At 36.4% G+C, this 14,663-nt stretch overlaps 1 protein-coding gene across 1 annotated transcript; it reads left to right on the forward strand.

The window, feature by feature from the left end:
• The first annotated feature begins 582 nt into the window (after positions 1-582).
• Positions 583-14,345, forward strand: LOC101913449 (long-chain fatty acid transport protein 6-like). The gene is given in 13 exon segments (XM_055791085.1): positions 583-916; positions 1,829-1,934; positions 1,936-2,000; positions 2,859-2,931; positions 2,933-2,958; positions 4,623-4,747; positions 8,153-8,347; positions 9,734-9,824; positions 11,072-11,137; positions 11,140-11,266; positions 11,640-11,731; positions 13,571-13,701; positions 14,313-14,345. Coding segments are annotated over 13 exon segments (1,464 nt in total).
• Positions 14,346-14,663: the final 318 nt, after the last annotated feature.

The raw sequence follows: 14,663 nt of genomic DNA on the forward strand, positions 1-14,663 counted from the left end.
AAACAATCTAAACAAAATTTTGACTCCAAGTTAAAAAAAAAAAGTGTTATATAGTTTCCCGAGTTTATATCTTCTTTTGTTTGATCTTCAGATACTTTTTGAATTTTTAAGTTTCCATCTTGTATTTGTCAATGTCTTTTTCATTCTACTGTCAGCTTGGCTATATTCTTTACTCTGAATGAACTCCTCTGTCCTTATAAACTGCACAATCTTTCTTTATTTTTTCTTTTTTATATTTTTCTGGGTCTAGTAAACTCAAATATGGCATTTTAAAAAGTTCTTACATTATCTGGTGGAATTGTAATTAGCTTACTAGCTTCCAGCCTCTTCCTAAAACTCATAATTAACTATATTAATGTATTGTATTTTGTAACTCTGAAGTAGCTAATCTATTATTCCTCCCTGCCTCCAGCATGCTATGCACATGGCTTTTGACAGTTGCTGGAGGAACAGTGGTGCTGTGTATCCTCTGAAGATCTTTTCACCATATTTCTGGGCAGATCTGATTTACTTCTTGAGGTGGAAGAGGTTAAAAGCAATGGTAAAAAAAGGGGGAAGCAACGGAATTCTCTCCATTCTGTCATGCAGACAGTGGGAAAGATTCCCTACAAGCCATTCCTCATCTACAGAGGGAAGGTGCACACCTATCAGAATGTGAACAGGAGGAGTAACACAGTAGCACAGGTCTTCCTACACTATGGGAACCTGAAAAAAGGCAACACTGTGGCCCTGCTGATGGATAATGGACCTGACTTCATCCACGTGTGGTTTGGGCTGGCCAAGCTGGGCTGCGTGGTGGCTTTTCTCACTTTCAACATCCCCTCTAGATCTCTCCTGCACTGCATTAATACATATTCAGCAAAAGCACTGGTGATAGGAGAAAGTTAGTTACATATTGTTTTTGACTTACTAATGACTTTCTACTGCTTTATGCTTTTTATGAAGAATAGAAAATCAGAGCCATTCAAAGCTGCAAGCACTTCATATATGCTAGCTAAAGAAGAGGGGGAAGAGATAGTCTTGCTTACATTTTAAGTGTACAAGCCCAAAAATATGTGGAATTAATTAGTATAATGAAAGGCCTAAATCTGAGTCTCTCCATGCATGGAACAATGTACTAGCAGAAACAATCATGCATCAGGAAGCAAGCAGCCTGGGGAGATACTTTACCATCACCTTACTTCTATTTCTACTTATGGCTTATGCAGATACAACTCCACTGACTACAGGAAGAAACTGCTAGTGGTGATTTCCTTCAGCTCAAAATTTTCACTTACAGATTTATGGTTACTTTAGAACTACTTTAAAGTGGTGGTTCCAAGGCAGCATTGCGTGGAGAAGAATATAGCATGTTGAGCTGTAATTTTGGCCCTCTTACTGGCATATTATGTAATACTGGGCAATTTATTTAACCTTTCTACTCCTCTTTTCCTATCTTTAATACAAGTTGGCAATACTTCCATAATTCCATATGAACCCATAAGGGCTCATTAGTTGGTATGTGTCCCAAGTTTTAAAACATATGTTATAGCATACCAAGTAAATGAAATCTTATATATTAGCATCACCAAGATCGGGGAGTTTTACTTATTACAGTTAAACCCATGGGAGAAGTATAGGGAAATTAAACATCATGATTTTATTTCACTGTCCAGTAGGTGGGTTAGTCCTGCTGAGGACTGTGTCAGGTTCATTGTACACAGTGGTACAGTATATAATTCCAATGCAAATAATCAGGTCTATAGATTTAATTATTTTAATAATAAGCATGTAATTTTTTTTAACTTGGTGGATTGTTTGGGAACAATAGAGAAAGGATCTGTTTTTCATCTCCTGGAAAATAATGCTGCTGTCTGGCTGATGAGCACCAGTTTTCCTTTCCAGCATGTTCACATCATACAAGACAAACTAGACAAGGTGCTGGATCTATCTGTTCTATCTCAAAGATGTCACTAACACAAGAAACACAGCTATGTATATCTTCCCATCGGGAAGTGCAGGTGAAGATGTGTACTAAAAAGTACAACTGCATCTCTATGAAAATAAAGGTGGTATAAATTTAGTAACAAGACAGGCACACAAAAAGACAGAACTTGAATTTTAAAGTCAAGATAGGGAGGAATCCATTTAGTTACAAGCATAGTACACTTTAAACCATTTTGCCTTGGTGTAACAAGGGCATAGTTCTAGTTAGTGAGCTTTCATATAGATATTCCATGGCTGAACTTTATTTCTTAAATATCAGGCCAAGTCCTCTCTAACAGCTTTTCAGATTCCATAGTGACAGAATTTCACAAGTGTATCCTAAAAAGAAATATGGCCAGCACAAGTGGTTGGGCCTTGGGAGAAATGTTTTCCTCTGAGACTGGTCTGAATAATGAAGCTTCACTTTATTTCACTGGGAAGGAAAGAGGGATCCTTCCTCTAGTCAAGACAAACAACTTTGTAAAACAGCTTTGTAAAAGTTATTCCTATTACAAATACCAGCTGTGTGGCACAGTGGCTCTTCAGAAGCTTTCTCATTCTCGCTTCATGGCAAGGGAACACTGTGCACTTGCCTGTGAAGGATAAGGACTTTCTCCTCCAGAAAAAGCAAATGAGAAGATTAAACAGCCTTACAGGCAAAAAGACTGAAGATGCTGAGACTAAAGAGTTATATTAATGAGGTAAAGACTAAAAGACAGGACAGGACAGAAACTCAGAAGACAATTCTTCCTGTACATTCCAAACATAACTCTGTTCACAACAAAATTATTAATGCAAGCAGTACATTCATAATTATTTGTTCTTCTCCCTTTGACAGGTTTCCCAGAAGCTGCTATCATCACTCATTCTAAGAGCTCTATCTGCCTGCTTAGCATTCACTCGGTGTGGTGCAGTTTCTCAGGATATTATGTATCTCACTTTTCCCTTGTATCACATCAGTGCTTCTCGGCATCGGTGGATGCACTGAATTAGGCAATATTTACCTTTTAATAGAGTTTCATTAACTTCAGAAAGCTGTAACAGTTTATTATTGGTGAGTAACTCTGTTTGGTAACTTAAATACTATGTCTACCAACAGACTTTTGTAATTTTCACATTTATATCACTTTCTCCAGTCTGCAAACAGTATCTAAGATACATTCATATTTTTTGAAGCTTAGAACAGACACAAATTGTTGCATAGATCCAACACAACATGACTTGAGGTCTAAGTATTGCTGATACCACTGCGTATGTTCTGTAGGTTTAACCTGAAATTGCATTTGCATCCTACACCAAAAGTCTAAGGGTGTTCACATAGGCATCTGAGAAGTCAGGCTTGACTTTTAGTTTTAGAAGGTGCAAATGCATTGTGGAAGCTTTAACTAATTTTCAAAATAGGTCAACTAAATGTGTTTTGGAGCTTTTTGAGTCACATATTTGAGTAGCACCTACAGAATTAGATTCATTGTACTAAAGAGAAGGGAAGGATTTTGATTGTGATAATGGGAGATATTTGTAAAGGGGTAGCAATCAGATATTTTTCCAGATATCTCCTCCTTTCCTGTCTTTAGAGTCTTGCCCAGAGGCTGGTTTTGCTATGGTAATTATATATCTGGACTGTTTTAAAAGCTGTTTCAGTGCTTTGTTTCTTCAGGAAGGGCATGGGCAGGCATGCTGGGCTACAGCAACTGATAACAAGACTGCTGCTGCCTAACAGAAACACAAAAGTGATGGGGAAAATGGTGTATAAAAAAGTTTGAAGCTATGATTTGTCTTGGAAGACAAAAAGCAAGGTAACAGCTTTCTCAGGTGGGCCATTCAGATGGGGACTCTGAGGGGCCTGGGATTCAAATGACAAGGCTTTGAGGTGAGTGAGGCTGAAAAGGGCTTCAGGTTTTGCATGAGATGATACCAGGGTCAGCGAGAAACTGGCAAGCTAGAAGCAAGTGGACTAGAAGGGATTCAGAACTTGGAAGGCACTGGGAAACTTTATGTGGGACAAACAGGACTCAGCCAAAAAGGAATTTTGGAAAGGATAGAAATAGGGAAATTTGTAAATTCTTGTATGACAACACATTAAAAACTGTGGCAAAGGGATGGGGTGGCAGACATGAGAGGTCTAGAATAAGGTGGCTTTTGAAATGGATAGTTCTGAAGGAACTTCAGGGCCACAGAAACAAAAAAACTGAGGGTGATGAGTTGACGATGAAGATGAAGAAACAGGAGAAGGGGAGTGAGACAGAAATAACAGAGGCTTTGAGATGGTTTCCCTTCCAACACTTCTCACACAAAGAGAGAAGCTGGGAGCTTCCCATCTCAAGCTCTATTTTTTCAGACTTACACCAGTCATCATCTTGACAGAAAAAAAATGCTTAGGCTTTGACCTATTCCTAACAACTGGAGATGACTAAAAGGTTTGCTTCTACTGCTTCTGATACTCTATGTTTTTAGTTACTACTCAGAAAAAGAAGCAAGGCTTCATTATACTAGTCACATTTAACAGAAAGATCTTGCCAGAAATAGTTTACAATTTATTTAAATATCTGAATTTATTATTAGTTGAATTAAGAAAATGACAACTTTTTTAAACAAAAGTGATAGAAGATCAACATTAAAGGGTATTTTGAATTTTCTTGTCTGCTTTCATCAGCTAGGAGCAACTTGTGTTTTGAAGAAGAAATTTTCTGCAAGCCAGTTTTGGAATGACTGTAGAAAATACAATGTTGCCGTGTTTTTGTACATGGGAGAACTCCGTCACTACCTTTGCAACCAGCCCACTGCAAGTGCTGCCTTAAATTATAGCAAATCTGTATTTTATAAGTCATATAGATTTACCCATTTCTCAATGGTATAATATTTTTAATGATTGATAAAGCTTTTTTTTCCAGTGTATACAAAACTTGGGTCTTGCGTTCCTTGTAGTTCTATTATAGAATGAAATTTATATCAGCAAATGTAATGGTTACACAGAAACAAACCTGGCAGGATGGGACAGTTATACCCAGACGATAAAATAAATTCCTCTGTAAAGCCAAGCTTGCTAGCTTTTTTCTTCTGAGTGATAGGCAAGTAGCAGGTCCGTAAGGAAAAGAGAAAAGCAGTAAAAGCTTTATTGTACTCAATGATCAAACAAGAGCATGAACCAGATTAAGTGATTTACCACCTGCAATGCACTGATTCAAAGTAGTTACTTATTAAGAGGAGGCTACTCTTCAGTATTTAATGGCTGATAATTTTTGTACGGCTTTGAAACGGCTGAATGAGTTTTTGTTTGTTTAGATTTTTTTCTGAAGAGGTGTTCCAAAGGCACATTTTGTTCCATGGCTGTGTATATGGTGACAAACTTTCCTGTATAAAGCCATAGGAGTAATAGTGTAGTGCAAAATCTTCATCACCCCTGAGATAACAGTCCTGAAGAGCATGGGTGATGAAATAATGAAATGATGATAATGAAACTCTGTTAGAAGGTAAATAATGGTCAGATTTAGGACAAAAGTAAGACATCACCAAACAGAGAAGCAGCAGAAAAGCAAGTCTGAAAATATTTATTATATTTCAATGCTTATTTCTTGATGATGGTGGAAAAGATTGGCTAATTTTCTTAATTTTATACTTGGGAGTTAGGAAGTTACTGAAGGGAGGTGACAAGAAATATTTCTACCTACCACAGAAAACATCATGTACAAGTACAAGGTTCAAATGACCTCCAGCTGCATTGGTCAGAGATTGGCACAAGAACAAGCAATAAGCGAACATCTGAGAGCATCCACCAGCTGATTTGAACAGAGACTTATTATTGTGTGGTCTGCATGTAGAAGAGGGGTCAAAGACAAAAATGTATTAGAGGGAACAAGCCAGGAAAGATGCTGGCCAGAACTCAAGTCTGTACAAACATTATGTCAGTAGTCCATGCACCAAAAACACAAAGGAATGATTAACTAGACCAAACTAGCTGTGTGAAGTTCTCTCCTGCAGGAAAAGGCAGGGAGAAATTTCTTTACTTGGCCCAATAACAAGAATTTGACAGAGAAGATATTGATATTTAACTAACAATTGATAAGAAGGGAAAGCCAGAAGGATGGTCTAGCTGAGCTAAGGAAGATGAGGAGGGATGAGGGTAAATGCAGAGTCCTGTCAAGATCAGGCATCTTACTGAAGTTTAATACATACAACCTCTAGTGCACCACACAGGCTCTTCTACAGTGAAGGAAACCTGTGCAGGCTTATAAGCCAGCCAGCTACATTTCACCTAGACTCCCTGTGCTGTGGCATGCCAAAGCACAGCAGTCATGGTGTTGCCCAGGACTAGGGCTACATAGATGAGGGACCTGTTGGAGTATGGTCTATGTCATATCCAAGATATGACATACCTTATGTGATATGGCATGTCCTTACCTCCTTTCACAGAGCACGCCTAGGTCTCACACTGAAATTGAGAAAGAACATCGATTTAGGAACTAGGAAGCACTCCTGGATTCCTTGATGTAGACAGAGACTCTAGACACTACTCTCTGATGTCTACAGGAAGCTTACCCGGCATCCATGTGCCTATCAGAACTGAATCTTAAACATGGTACCCCACAGAAGGTAACAAACCAAACAGAAAGTATGTCAAGGAATGTTCTGAAAGAGAACCATACAACTTTAAAAATATAAATATTTCAAATTTCAAGGTAATGCAGGGCAGTCCTGCAGATTGTTATACGAGGGATAAAACAAGGTAAGCATAACAGGTTCTCCTATGTTTATAACTTCCGAGGTTCCTGAGATTTACTCTTAAGTCCTAGACTCTAAGCAGATATTAAAAATAAAAATTAAAAAAAAATAATCCATTATTTCATCCTGAAGACCAAGTGCTTAAAAAGATACAATATTAGGCGTGAAGTAGCTCTCCCAGTCAGCCTGCCAATTGGTTGGTAATGGGGTTTTATCACACACATGTGATCAAACCATGCAAACCATATTATTCCTCCAGGTTTAGCACTAAAACTGCAAAAGAAAACAGAGCTTGCTCAGCAGAAGCAGGGAAGACTCCATTCCTTGTTTTAACAAGTGGAGTTTACTCTGCATTACAGCTAATCCTATTGTGGCAAATAATCTATCTGCCATAAAATGCAGTTCTGAATCAAACAAAATTGTCCGTTAATCCAGAGTTCACAAAGTACTTTTAACATGAGTATTTTTAAATGTGACAAACTTGAAACACTGATTCTGCTAAAATATTTCAGTATAATTCTTAGGCAATGTTCCCTTTTCAATTTGCCTTATTATTATTTAGAAACCAAATATAATTTTACAGTTTTTAAAGTTTAAAACAATACTGAAATGGAAACAAAATGCATTTATTTGGTTTTGGTTTGAAGAAACTGTTCCTGTGGACACGAAATAATTTTATTTTCTGCTATCATTCAGTGATGGCAGTAATTTAATCATTCAATCCCAACTACATCTCCAAAGTGGCGGCTTTTCCATAGGCAGTCTTGACTATACTCCTGTATATAGGGTGCTGAGCAGTCTGGCCCAAGCATTTGAGTAGTTTGCCACAATAATAATGTAACTGAAAGGTCACAATCACACGTTAACAACTACATTTTGACTGCAGATTTGACTTCCATCTTTTCTGAATTTGGGTATAAGATTAAAAATTGCACCTAAACCTATTTGATATGGTAAGGAGCTGTAAGTCATTCTGTTACTTTTTCAGGTCCTTTAGGCAACATGCCAGGTGTGTCAAATTTACTACCAAATATGTAGAACTGACCATAGTGTGTCACAAGTGTTTTCTAACACACAATTTTATTTATGCAGAAAAATTCCTTTCTTTGGTTCAGAAAGGATTTTCCATCCTATGGGTAACAGCCCTTACTTAAAACCTATTTATTTACATTTCCAAGATACAATAATGCATTTAAACTTTGTAATATACATCTGAATTACAAAGCAAAAATACAAAGAACTACAGAAATAAAGTTTTCACCTTAATGCAAATCCTTCAACCTCAGACCAACAAGAATTCTGATGATATTCTCTTTGATTCTTACACAATGAATACCCTTCTGTGAAGTATTTTAGTCAAAGTAACAGTTTCTAAAGGAAAAATGTTCTATTAGAAAATTTTAGATCAGCTCTGGTATTTAGACACACTTTTCTCAGCTGCAGAATGTTTCTTCCTCATCGTTAACAGAAAGAAGAGGACAGAGTTCACAAAGTGCACATTGCTCTAGGAAGCAGTTTCAGACCTGCTGTCTCAAAAGAATTTCTGATGAGGTTTGGCCCAATTAAAATATTTGAATTCTATGGGTCCACAGAAGGAAATCTTAGTTTCTTGAACTATCCTAATAAAATAGGAGCTGTGGGCCATGCTGGCATCTTTTCAAAGGTAACTGTAATCAAATCAACCAATGAACCAACCAACTAAAGAGCCAATGAATAAAAATAGCACATGAAAGCAGAAATTATGAAAAGCAGGAAAGTGCAAGGAAGAACCTGGTTACTACAGTCCAGATACAGCAAAATTTGGTTCATGGAAACAGAAACCTTATTCTTAGCCCCTTGTTTGAGTCTATTCTCTTTACATATATTGTGAAGCTACAATAAATATGCAGCAAAGTCCACAGAAGCTGAAACTATTCTTTGTGTATCTGAATTTTTCCCCAGAATATTAAAAAACCCCACCCTAATTGTATAGAAGTGACTATGCATAGGACTGATTAATGATGGGGGTTTAAAAGTGTAATTATCATCCTAAAACCCAACAGATATTAAGTGATGAGGAAGCAATTAATTTTGATTTTACTTTGGATATGAATCAGGAGATAAATGTTCTAGAGCAAACTTCAACAAATTTACTCTCTGACTGCATATTCACTCATTAAAATCAGCACCATACTTTCTCCTCTGAAATAAGATAAGCAAAACAAAAAAAAATCAAATTTCTCAGGAAATGCAGGAGAAAAATACACATCTTGATATCTGAAATATTAACTTTATATATATGACTACTGTTGAAACTCGCATTGGAGATCTCCCACCCATAAAAAAGACTTGACAGTCTCAAATGCTTTTCCTATTTGTACAGACTCTTGGGGGAAATCATCAACATTATACTACAATGAAATACTGTTCTAATAATACTAAAGATTCCGCTCAGTTAACATCAAAACTAGATTAACCAGATTAATGACTTCCAAATGACTTCTGCTTTTAATCTGAGGTGCTGAAAATGCCTTTCCATGGCCATAATAACAGCTCCACAGTGCTTTTGATCTTTTAGAAATCTTAGCTTTGTGGACAGGGGATGAAGTCTAGAAAGCCTAAATCAAACTACTGACCTGTAAGTTTCCACTTGGATCTGGCTGGAGTAATTTTTGAGAGTTATGTAAATTTATTTTGGATTTTTTGTCAGAGAATTGTCTTGATTTGCATTCCAGTAATGTTGTGTCTTTAGAACATTAGGAATGGATGGTAGTTTTAAAGTAAAATAGACAGTTTGATCAAAAGCATTGTTCCACTTTACTTTAAAAAAATGTTTTTAATATGACCATGCTCTAAAACAGTGGGTTTCTTTTTATTGATAAAGGAGAGATGAACATTTTATCTGTATATGTATACTTAGGTTCTCAGAATACTCAGTATATTTCAGGCTGTTCCAAGTGTTCCATAGTCAATAAAATACTATCTATTAACTCTGAGCAAATTTTATCAGAACAACTGGAAAGTAAGACAGTGAGGTTTTTAAGTACACCTATACACTTTTGTTAGGTAGCTCCTACGTTCTTTTGGGTTGTTGAAATACAACGTCAGGAAACAAGAACTTAAGAAGGATGAAAATGGTGGATGTAAGAAAGTGCCCATAGGTAAGGAAAAATATTACTTATCTATTAACTAAGAGATACCTCTTTTTACATGGTGATATTTTGGGGCAGGGATTAAATCTCTGCTCTGTAAGCAACAGGTTCTTGACATAGACTTAGAACTTGAAAATTACACAGGAAAAATATATTATCAGCAGGTCCAAATAGGGATGTATTTGCTAATATACCAAATAACATCAAAATTTTTATTATTTACCCAAATACCTAAAAATACAATAGTGTAAGAACATAATCAATATTCTGGGCTCAGAATATTTTTATTCCTACCTGAAAAAACTTGTTCATATTCCTGAACAAACCGGATTTCTTAGTGCTGGCATTTTTCCAAATAAAATGGACAAAGTAATTCCTAGATATGTTGTGTTCCAAGACCAGATGCTTACAGATGCTGTCTGTTTTCCAAATTTAAAATTCTGAGGAAGAACAGTACCTCAATTACCTGAATAATATTTTTCATATTTTTCCATGTACTAACCAAAACAATTTTAACCATTTAGTGTCTAGAGTTGCATAGAATGTCTAAACTCCTACTTGGAATGGAATACTCCTGCTCAAAGAGCTGAAGCTCCCAGGCTGAAAATAGGATTGCATCACAGCTGATAATATCTTTGAGAAAAAATCCTGAAAACTGACTCTCAGAAAACACAGTACTTAATTTTGCTGAAATTACACTAAATATCTGTGTGTCTGTGGATACACACATGAATCCATGTGTGTTAACAGTTCCAGGAAAGAGCTCATCACTAGTTTTAGTATGTAAATTTAACTATCATCCTTGATGTTTGGAGGCCAAACACAGGCACGTTATGTCTTAAAATGTGCACTTCCACACCAGCACAGTGCTGAGAGCAGTTGCAGGCCTGTTCTTCAGGAAAACATAAAGCATAAAGAGGTCAGGTGCTGTTTTGTCCCCATATGTACTGTTTGACTACCAGCATCTGTTTCAAATGACAAAATAGCCACGCTTTCAGTGGGCAAATGCTTTTTCAGGGTGATGTTCACCATAGCCCAAAAAGCTCTTCCCTAATCCACCTTTTCAGAAGAGGAGGCAAAATTATGTTCCCTCTTCTACTCACATATTTCTGCTGTTCGGGAGGTAGTTATGGAAATGTAGCAATAATATGAGTAGAACAGGTAAGGCTTTCCGAAAGATTTTTAATACAATACCTTATGTTCTAAATACCTCACTGTAAATATGGGGTGTTGCATCTCCTTTTCATGCCCTGCAGGTAAATCTGGTCTTCTAGCTGTGCAAGTTACTCAGGATGCCCCATTTTCTGGATACATGGGAAATAAGCCTCAGAAAAGAAATTCCTTCATAATATGTTTGTGAAAGAAGATGTGTATTTTAACACAGGTGACCTCCTAGTGATGGATGAGGATGTCTTCCTCTACTTCAGTGACCATGTGGCAGACACTTTTGGGTATTGTACAGAGTTACCAGTAAATCCAGTGAGCTTGAAAGAAATCACATATATGCAGGACTGGATTACACGTTAGACTTGAAACTGGTGAGTATCAATTTTGCTTTAAAAGAAACATGAAGGACTGCAATTAAAGTCAACCAAAGTACACATCAACACAGTAGCATTTTTCAAATTTGAGTCAGACGTCACTTTAGTTTAAGTCTGGGGTCTCAAATGACATGGCACTACATCAGAAAAGGATTTATTTGTGTACACGCTTCAGTTAAGAATGACAGCAGTCCAAATTAAAAGTAAGGCTCCACACAGAGACCTGTATAGAATAAAAATTTGTTGCTAATATCTACCTTATTTTTTAAAATATTTTCAACAGGTGGAAAGGAAAAAAAAATGCCACTATAGAAGTTGCAGACATCATTGGTATGATGGATTTTGTCCAAGAAGTTAATGTTTACAGCATAAAAAGTAAGACATTCCCTATTCTTTGAGAATATAAAAATAAAATAGTAATTTCCTACTCTGTCCTTCCTGGTTTTGCAACAGAATGCATACTTTTACATAAGCAAATAAATGGTGTCAACTTGGCAATATAGGCTTACCCGCAGTGCTTTGAAATTTCTGTTTCCATAAAATGCTGTATTTAATAAACATGACACACTGAAACTTTGTAATGAATGGCAGAAACACTGAGCTGAATTAAAACTTGTAGCACTGATGTAAGAAGTACAAAGTTATAAACTACAGAGGACTTCTCTTAAGCTACAGGCTTGCATTTGAAAAATGGCAGAACAGGGGCCATATTAAAAAATGACATGTCTGAAACCACCTGTGACCATCCTGTAAGTACAGTCCTAGAAGATACATATTTTTTCATAATTAGAATATTGCCATTCACATTAAAGTATACAATAATTGCTTTATAAAATTATAAAATACCATGCTGAAAACCTGTAGGCAACTAAATTACAAGATGAGGTGGAAAATTGCTGAGAAGATGCATCAACTAAATGAACAGGTTGAAGATGGTAAACCTTGTCGTGCTGAATAGCTGTTCTATGTTTCCTTTGGATTAAGACAAACACAGTCTAGTATTAAAAAAAAGTACTCACATGAAGAAGCAGCTATCAAGATACAAGCTCCCACTTAGCACTGAGAGATGGGAAACACAATGGATTCAAAGGAAGAGGATGTATGAAAATAAAATGAACAAACAGCCAGAATCTGAATGGTTGATCAGCAGGTGGCTGTCAGATGCCAGTATGTTCATTTGAGAGACATGGCATCCTTAGGAGCATGCAAATAAACCTGCAACCTAACTTGGAAAGCTTATCTCATTTTCATCTACAAGCTGACAAGAACTCCTCAAAGGGCTATTGCTACCAAATGCTAGGGCAGTTAATCAAAATAAATGGCAGTACATCAAAATAAAACCTCAAGAGCTTAGGAATCACATTCATTCCTGGTTGTAGAGTAAATAAAATCTAGATAGCACAGTCTTTCAAATTTCCAAATGAACTTCACTCTCAAATATTGCCAAAACAAACTTTATTGTATATTACCAATTAAACAACTCTAAGTTAATTTTCATTGAAAAGGAGCACCCATATCTTATCTCTCCAATGCCTTGACCACACCTCAAAGCTGCTCTTTCATTCTGGGCAGATTTAACTGCGGCAGTTCATTTCTTCTAATTTAGATGTTTTCTCCATTTGGAATTTTTGTGTTTGAATAAAGAGAAAGCAAGGACTATGGTTTTTATATCTTTTCTAAAAGGGTTTTGTTTCTATCTTCACATCAAACATAATTTGCTGCTTGTCATTTACTAAGAGGCACTTCCCCTATTTGCCACTAATCTGCTTGTGGAATAGAGCAGAAAACACTCAGCACTGCTCATACAATGTACAATAGCCACTAGATGGTGTAAAGTGCAGTCTCATACATGACTATGTCCATCTTTTGCACTAGTTTTGTGGAAGCGCATTCAGCTTTTTGTTGAACTAAGGGTCACATTGATTTCATTAGGCCACTATGTTACTGATGTTAACACTGGGCAAGGCAGGAAGAAAACCTAGCAGCCAACTGCCAGCCATACAGAATTACTAATAAAAAGAGGTTTGTGACATTTTTTTTAATTGAATAGAACCAAAGACAGTAAGTTTCATGTATCTCACACTCGATGTCTGACAGGATGAAACATACATTTCACAACCTCAAAATATTTACTCTGACCAATACTATATCCTTCCAAATGTCGTAGAAGACTCACATATGCTCCACTTGTCAGTATTTTTCAACTGTTTTTAGGCTATGAAGGAAGAACAGGCATGGCAGCTGTTGTGCTTAAACCTGACCAACCCTTCAATGGAGAAAGACTTTATAAGTATGTTGTGGACTTCCTTCCAACTTATGCCCAACGATGCTTTGTGAGAATCATGGTAAGATAATCAGTTGTCTATTACTTGTATTTATCTTATGTCTGACTTGAAAATTGGTCTTTAAAATCATGGAATGCGGGAATCAATTTACAAACAGTTTCAATAATTGAAACACAAAAGGTAATACTAGTCTGAATTATTGTTGCTCTTATTATTATTAATTTAAGCAAATATTTGATGAATTAAACTTATATTTTGCTTTAAGGATCCATTCATAACTAAAAATCTTAGATGTGATTAATAACTTGGATTTTGTTTGAATGCTCTTCATCTTTAACTAGTGTATTCTTCTAACCAATGGCAGACTAGGCAGACACACATGGGTAGTATTACACATAACAGTGTCCTCTTACAAAAGGATGACATCATCCATTTAAAACCTTTTCCTAATATGATTGAAGTGACTGTTATTCACTATTACTGACAAAGCATCAAAGGAATATCTAGTTCTTTGCAACAGATAGTAAGATACTTTACAGTGAAGATGTCATAATCCGAGAACTGAAACATACCTTCATGCTTGAGAGTATAAAAGCAGAACTGGGACACAATTCTTTTTAAACTTGCACCTTAAAAGTGCAACAATTACACCCCTTGTGTACTCCCCACAGGATGACCTTCTGCAACAGGACACGAGAGCATGAACTGCAAAGAGCAGGAAAGAGCACCACATTAGATCTTCTGAAAGTTTTTAATTGACAGTTTTCTGCTGTTGGGGGATGCTGAGAGGCATTTAGCAGCTTTGCCTCTCCCTAAATATTGACAAGCTGTCTGAAAGGCACAAATTTGATTGAGAACAAGATGAGAACATAACAGAGTGAGTGAGCTTGAATAAGAAGAGGAGAAAAAGGATGTATACATTTAAAGAGAATGCAATTTTTAAGGGAGTTTTAAGAATTGAGGAAAATGTTTTTTCACTAATACATTCCTGTACTAAGTAAATGTACCTTCATATGCAGTTA

This window comes from Falco peregrinus, chromosome Z, assembly GCF_023634155.1.
Source record: "Falco peregrinus isolate bFalPer1 chromosome Z, bFalPer1.pri, whole genome shotgun sequence".
Lineage (NCBI taxonomy): Eukaryota > Metazoa > Chordata > Aves > Falconiformes > Falconidae > Falco > Falco peregrinus.